The 7159-nt window shown below is 52.7% G+C and overlaps 1 protein-coding gene across 1 annotated transcript; it reads left to right on the top strand.

Annotated features, from left to right (window-relative positions):
• Nucleotides 1-222: 222 nt before the first annotated feature.
• On the top strand, nucleotides 223-6688 carry LOC100478455 (protein C19orf12 homolog). Its single transcript, XM_034650368.1, has 4 exons — nucleotides 223-843; nucleotides 1447-1616; nucleotides 5362-5598; nucleotides 6132-6688. The coding sequence occupies exons 1-3, from the start codon at nucleotides 809-811 to the stop codon at nucleotides 5595-5597; spliced, it is 441 nt and encodes a 146-aa protein (XP_034506259.1). The 5' UTR covers nucleotides 223-808; the 3' UTR covers nucleotide 5598; nucleotides 6132-6688.
• The last annotated feature ends 471 nt before the right edge of the window (nucleotides 6689-7159 follow it).

Here is a 7159-nt window from a genome sequence, read left to right as displayed (position 1 = left end):
CAGTGATTCTGTGCACTTGTGGAGAACCACGGATCTCAGAACACGGCAGGGGCCAGAGCACAGGACACCCCTTACCTCTGCTGGGACGGCAGAGAGGTCCTGAACCCTGACTGTGGTGATCCAGCAGACCCAGAGATTCGTTCTAGGGGCTCAGAGTCTCTCCCAGGATGGGGAGGGTGATGTTACATGACAGGCTGATTCTGGATTCTCCTTGGGCCAGAAAGAAATGTACCCAAGAGTTACTGAGGAACAGGCTCTGCCCCAACCTTTGTCAAGCTCCTTTAGGGACTGCTTGCATGAAAAGCGGAATGATGGAAGGAAGTGCCCTTTGAACCTTGGGTCCAGCTGAGGCCAGAAGGAGAAGCATCAGCTCATGGCCACTTTGATTTTAATTCCGGGCCCTGTCCGGTGGCCCCTCTGTGTTGTGGGTCTCCATGCCCACTGACCCTGGGGCAGAGTCCACCCTGCCGTTGCCCTGCCTGCCTGCCAGTTTCCCAACAGGGCAGCAAACAGTATCGTGACCTCAGAGAATTGTTCTAAGGTCATTAGTCCACCAGTGCAGCAAACAGTATTGTGACCTCAGACAATTGTTGTAAGGTCCATCTGTCTGTCTATCGGAACAGATGCAAAGCCCTGGAATTGTGTGGTTTAGTTTACTCTCTGGTTGTCCCATCTTACTGGTCCTCCTTAGGGTCAACCTGCCCACGCCTTTACCATCCCCCATGCAGAACTGGACGGGCTTTAGGAGTGGCTGCTGATAGAAAAGCCAGTGGTTGTCTCAGCAACAGAATATTCATTTAGAGCCAACATGTCTGCGGGCCGCAGTGTCCAGACTCACACCAGGTACCAGCATCCATTCTGCTCAGACCTTTCTAGAATCCAACTTGTAGGTGGTTTTTCTCATTTTACAGGTGAGGACTCTGACGCTCTGCTCAGGGTCACAGGCGGGCAAGGGTGGGCGCAAGGCCAGTGTGGTCATGGAGTCAGGACTTGCCCCCTTTCTGGCTTGGCATGAGCTCCGTTCCCTGTCCCACGACAGAGGGTGGAGGCTGGGACGTTCTGCTCTCCACCAGGCTCTGTGCCCTGGGGAGGCCTGAGGCAGCAGGAAGGGCGCAGACTCAAGAGAGGGCACGTTTGCCTCACTAGTGATGACCCGCGGGAGCCTGAGGCCGGCCCTGCTCCGTAACCCGTCACAAATCAGAAGCGAAGCAGAGGGCAAGGAAATCCTTCCCTCCCTTCTGCTGATTGTGTTGCTTATGAACTAAATGCTTCCCAGCTTTGTCCGCGACAAGGACCCAACCACAGGGCTGGTGCCGTCTGTCCCGTGTTCGGCAGAGCTCCGTTCTCTACATGAGGACTGTTCCTCGGAACTGCAGCCAGAGTAACATTTGCGTGCAGATACTCTGACGCTCATTAAAACTCTCCCTTTGAAATGCTTCCTTTGAGGTTCAAAAAAAAGCCCCTCTCGGTGGATGACGTCATGAAGCTGCTTGGCTGCATCTCGGAGTATGAGGATTTGAAGGTGACCTACAAGTTCTCTAAGAAGGGCGCGATGATTGCAGGAACTGTGGCCTTCATCGGTGGTCTGGTCGGAGGACCACCCGGAATAGCTGTGGGTAAGTTCAAGCTCCCAGGTACAGCCAGCTCGGGGGTGTTGTAACAAAGGCCTTTGAAACCACAGAGACCTCACAGAAGCCTCTGTCCTGCGGGAGACGTTGGTTGAGTTGAGGTTGCTTCTGTGACATGATTTGTGTCCCTAATTCATCCTCCTGAAAACACAGGCTTCTGAGCGTGATGGTCTCGCAAATGCAGGGCTTTCCGGCAAATGGCATCCGTGTCATGCAGACCTGGAGGGCGCCTCTCCCCTCAGCAATGTGTCCGGGCATCTGAAGATGGAAGGGTGTCCTGGGTCCCTTGGATGGTCTCCTTCCCCCATCACCATTACAGGTCACTGCAGAAGGGAACCAGGGAGGAAGCTGCGTTGCTGAGCACCCCCTAGGAGCAGACGCTGTCTGGCCATTTTACATGAGCTCATTCAGAGCGACTCCCCATTCTGAAAGCAAACAGTCTCAGGCAGAAAAAGCCCAAATATCCTAGAGGGGTCGTCCCTGCCCCCCGCTTTTGCCACCTGCTTCTACTTGACAGCCAGTTTCCAGCAATGAATGGAGGTTTGGCCAACTTTCCCATCGTTCTTGGAGCCAGGAAGGGTTGCTTCCTCTGGCAACGGGGCAGGAAGGGTTCCCGTGTGGTCTGACCCGTGGGTCAGGGCTGCTGCGTGGGCCTCATTTGAGGAGGGGCTGGATTAGTTCTCCCGGGAGGTGCCTCAGATGGACCCTGCAACACAGGGAGCTTTGCCGCATGGTCGGCCGCACTGGGCTCAGAGCATCACTGGATGCCGCTCTGTGCGGGCAGCCTGTGCTGGTGACGGTGGAGAGCTCCTGGTCCAGCCTGCAGTCCTTCCATGAGCGGTGACGGCCTGTCTGCCCAGGTTGGCTTCTGTTTCCGGCTCCCAGCATGGCTTCCTGCTCTGCTCTGTGTTTCTGTGGCAGGACTGGCACACAAGGACATTCCATGACGCTGAAGTCACACTAGGGAGTAAGGCAGCATGTGGGGGCCCCAGACCGTCTACCTGTCCGTGTTCCTTTGCAGCCTGTGAATGAATGAGTCCTGACTTCAGCTTCTCACCATCCAAGCAGCGGCCAGTGAGGGAGGAGACAAGGCCATTGCCTCCTTCCTCAGTGACAATCTGCATCTTTGTCCCCCCCCATCTAAGGTGCTCAGGGGAGGGCTTGATGGGATCCTGTATCATACAGCTGTTCCCAGATGTCATTGTAGGGGCATGTGTTTTATCTGGTCTGTGTCAGCGCTGGTAGAGAACACGATGTCTGCCAGGAGAACCGGGGGACTCGCTACTTGCAGCCCCTAGTCGTGGGCGGGAACATCATTTTACCCAGAAAACGAAGGAATTTTCTCTTCTCCAAAGAGTGAGTAATTTGCTGGTCGATATTCCTGGCGACTTTTTACATTAAGTGCTGCTCTAAATCAAATCTTGCGGTTCTCCTAACGGTTTAGTGCAGATGAGGGCAACTCTCGGCTCTAACACTTCGTGGGTGTCGTGGGGAAAGTTCAGTAAAACTTGTAAATGACTGGTTTTCCCTCCCCGAATCTTCCCTGCTTTTGGAGCGGAGGGGAAGGGTGGCCACGGGGCGGTGTTCAGCCTCCAGGGCCCGATGCTGGCCTGGGCTCAGCCCCAGAGGAGCTGTGTGCTTCCAGATGCCTCCACACCCGTCTTCCGGAGAGGGTGCAGGCTTTGCTGCCTGTCGGCGGGGTCCAGCCCACACCCGGGTTCTCTCTGCCTGGAATCTATTCTCTCAGATAAACCTTTTATTCTGGAATAGTAGTAGAATTACAGACAAGCTGGCGAGACGTGCAGAGAACTCCCGTGTATCCCTCTCCGCTTCTGTTCCCCTGACATTACCATCTTGTGTTTCCAGGTACCCTTGTTAAAGTAAGAAACCAACACTGATGCGTCACTACTAACTGGTCTCCAGGCTTTATTTGTACTTTGCCTGTTTTTGTACTACTGATGTGTTCCTGTCCCAGAATCCAGCTCAAGCTATCACAGTGCATTTAATCCTCATGCCTGCGTCGTCTCCCCGGGTCTGTGACAGCTGCTCGGACTTCGCTTGCTTTCATGGCCTGGGTAGCTTTGAGGAGTACTGGGCAGGTATTTGTAGAATGCCTCTCCATTTGGGTCTGCCTGAGGGCTTTCTCGTGCTTAGTAGGGACCTTTGGAAAGCTTATCGAGGACAGAGGTAGACACCTGTCTCATAGCACCATTCCAGGAACGTGTGACATCCACAGGCCTCGCTGGCGATGTCCACCTTGATCACCTGGTTAAGTTGGTCTGTGCCAGGTTTCTCCACTTTGACGTTAGTGTCCCCCTTTCCACGCTCTGCTCTTTCAGAGAGAGTCACTAAGTCCAGCCGGGCTGCCTCCATTAATATCTGATCATCGGTATTTAAAGCTTGAACTTTTTAGGGGTGCCCATGTGGCTCAGTCATTTAAGCATCTGCCTTCAACTCAGGTTGTGATCCCAGGGTCCTGGGATCAAGCACCGCATTGGGTGACCAGGTAGGCGGGGAGCCTGCTTCTCTCTCTCCCCTGTGTGTGCTCTTTGTCTCTCTCTCATTCGTTCTCTCTCTCAAATAAATAAAAACCTTTAAAATTTTTTGTTTTAAAAATCATTGGACATTTTTCAGGATTCAGATCTGGCATTCCGTGTGGTAGCAGTGGGCAGGCGAGGGGTAGCCACTGCCCCTTAGACAGGGACCCAGCTCTCCGTCACCCACGGGCTCACTCAGCCCTCTTCCCTCCTCTCAACCTCCTGCCTGCCCCCGAAGTCCTTTGAGTTTGAGACCCCTGCCCCAGGGCACCTATTTTTTTTTTAAGATTTTTTATTTATTTATTTGATAGAGATAGAGACAGCCAGCGAGAGAGGGAACACAAGCAGGGGGAGTGGGAGAGGAAGAAGCAGGCTCACAGCAGAGGAGCCTGATGTGGGGCTCGATCCCACAACGCCGGGATCACGCCCTGAGCTGAAGGCAGACGCTTAACCGCTGTGCCACCCAGGCGCCCCCCCAGGGCACCTTTCTGTAGCTGACCTGGACCCACCTGGTCACATGGAATTTTCCATTGACACAGGGCTTCACGTCCCAAAATCAGACACCTTAAATTTGATCACAAATTTACACTTAAAAATAATGGTTACACCTTTTCGGGGTCACAGGAAGAGAAGTATTGAGGAAGTTGTATTTGTAGTTACCATCATAGAGCTCTGGAGGGCTGGCAGGAGAAACCGGTTGCTTCAGAGTCAAGGTCTCCTCCTCTGTCCCCAGGGTGCTTTAGCCAAATGATTTCCCTGGAAATGTCCAAAGTTTGGGGGCAAAGAGCATATCATGGAGACCACTCAGCCTCACCACTGAGATGATTCCCGTTGAAAACGCACTTGCATGTCCGCTCTCTGCTTTACGAGGACAGCGTGTGTGGGAAGCAGGAAACCTGCAGGCCCTGGAGACGATTCCCGTTAGCACAGCTGTGCGGCGGGAGAGGGTTCGCACTGCATCTGTGAGTGCAGAGCTCAGGGAAGGCACGTTGGGGTGTCAATATATGACAAATGAACTGAAGACCCCATAAACCCTTGCCCCCGTACCATGGGGTGGAGCGGGCACAAAGCCGAGCCCGTTCTGGCCCGAGCACGAATGCGCCCAATCGTCATGGCGGTGGACGTGCTTTCAGCAAGAGCCTGAGGCCATGATTTATGAATATCGCCCAACTATTTGAACCTTCCTTGTTTTCTAGGGGGGGCTGTCGGGGGTCTATTAGGTGCATGGATGACAAGGGGACAATTTAAGCCGATTCCTCAGATCATAATGGAGCTGACGCCTGATAAGAGGCGGAAGATCTATGATGAAGCCACCGCCATCCTCGGGGACCTGGAGTGGGCGGACGCTGTGGAGCTGACCAAGCAGGTCATGGACAATGAGTTTGTGAAGCAGCAGCTGCTGGCCCTTCTGAGAAAGTTCTTCAACGGCTAAGGTTCAGTACATTGACTGCGAAGGTTCTCCTGGGAAGCGGGGGTCTCTTTTAGAGGATTCTGCTGACCCACATGGTGGTGGGCTGTTTAGACGGTTCTCCCACCTCATTGAAGGTGATTGGGGAGTTGGGGGAAGCCTCACCCATTCATTGCTCATGTGTTGGGCCCAACTGTTCCAGACCCAGGGGACCTGGGGTCCTAGTTCAGAGGTCCTGCAGTGATGTCCCCTGAAGTCCCTCCCCTGGCCTGCCTGCCTTTATTCCTGGGAAAAACCCCGACCCAACTCCTGACCAGTTTCAGGTCAGACGGAGCAGGCCTTGCTGAGTGAAGCCACCCTGGACCAGCTGAGTCCTGGGGTGACTGTGATGGGTGGTGGGCCCAAGAGGGCAGGCCAGACTTGGAGTCCTGTCTCCCCCAGGAGGTGAAAGATCTTTCCTGGCTTTCCTCTCAGGCTCTCCTCTCGGCTTCTGTGGTTTTAGTATTCTTACTTCTGGGTCTCCTTGACAAAAATTTTTGTTTATTTATTTTTCAATAGGTAAAACCAGCCTGGTACATAGAAGACTCCAGATGGTTCGAATGCAAAGGCAGGGCTTCCTCCAGAATGAACTCTGCCCCAGGCCCGTCCCCAGAGACAGTCACTGTACAAATTTCTCGTGCATTCCTTAACTCGGTTTTTAAATAGTCTTTGAAAACCATTCATTTCCTTTTATTTCTCAGTGTTCATTGATGAAAGTTTAGGACAATCTATCCAGAAAAGGATGGTGAAACCACTACAAATTTTACCACCCAGAAAATCACTTTTAACACATTTGGTACGATTCATACAAACCTTTTAATGCTATGTATGTCCATTTCCAGCATATTTACATTCTTCATGTTTAGGCCTCTTTGAATGCTTTTATCAATTAACATTATATAACATTTGTGATTTAATTAAAAGTTCATTGTAAACATGTGTCATGGCTGTATACTATGCCATCCTACTTAGCCCTTTCCCTGATGTGGTTTTCATTGCTGCAGTGAACAGTTTTGTGTTAACATTCTGTTCATATTTCAGACTCTCATGGACTTTTGGATAGACTCCTCAAAGTAAAATGCTCAGTTAAGAAGTATGCGGTAGTTTTCAAGGTTCTTATATTCAGTCAGAATTCATTCTAGACAGTGATGTCGATAACTCACTCTCCCTGCCCCGGGGTTTGGGGTACAGATCTCACTGCATCCTCACCAAGAAATAGGATGATAGCGTCTTAAGCCTTTGTGGATTTGATGGGTGATTACCGACATCTTGGTTTGGTTAGTTTTTCTTTGCTAATGGGGGTGGCAAGGCCGAGGTCACCTGCTGTATGCCATCTTCCCAGTGGTGTTGAAAGCCCCCCAGGCCCCCGGGGGCTGATTCCCAGCAGAGGGGGAGGGCCCCTAGCCTGAGCAGAGGGCTGGCTGTGGGCTGACCCCCTGTGGCTGGCCCCCTGTGGCTGGCTGGGCAGTGGCCATGGGGTGGCCAGGAAACAGCAGGGGGCTGCCAGCAGGGCAAGGAGGCAGCTGAGGAGGAAGCCTTGGTGGGAG

This window comes from Ailuropoda melanoleuca, unplaced genomic scaffold (genome assembly GCF_002007445.2).
Source record: "Ailuropoda melanoleuca isolate Jingjing unplaced genomic scaffold, ASM200744v2 unplaced-scaffold1933, whole genome shotgun sequence".
Taxonomy (NCBI): Eukaryota; Metazoa; Chordata; class Mammalia; order Carnivora; family Ursidae; genus Ailuropoda; species Ailuropoda melanoleuca.
Note: the sequence above shows the minus strand (reverse complement) of the source record. Positions and strands in the feature narration are given on the sequence as shown.

Coding starts and splice junctions, on each gene's coding strand:
- LOC100478455 (XM_034650368.1), top strand. CDS start 809: ATGTCTGCGGGCCGCAGTGTCCAGACTCACACCAG. Junction 844..1,446: donor AGTGTCCAGACTCACACCAG/GTACCAGCATCC, acceptor GCTTCCTTTGAG/GTTCAAAAAAAAGCCCCTCT. Junction 1,617..5,361: donor ACCACCCGGAATAGCTGTGG/GTAAGTTCAAGC, acceptor CTTGTTTTCTAG/GGGGGGCTGTCGGGGGTCTA.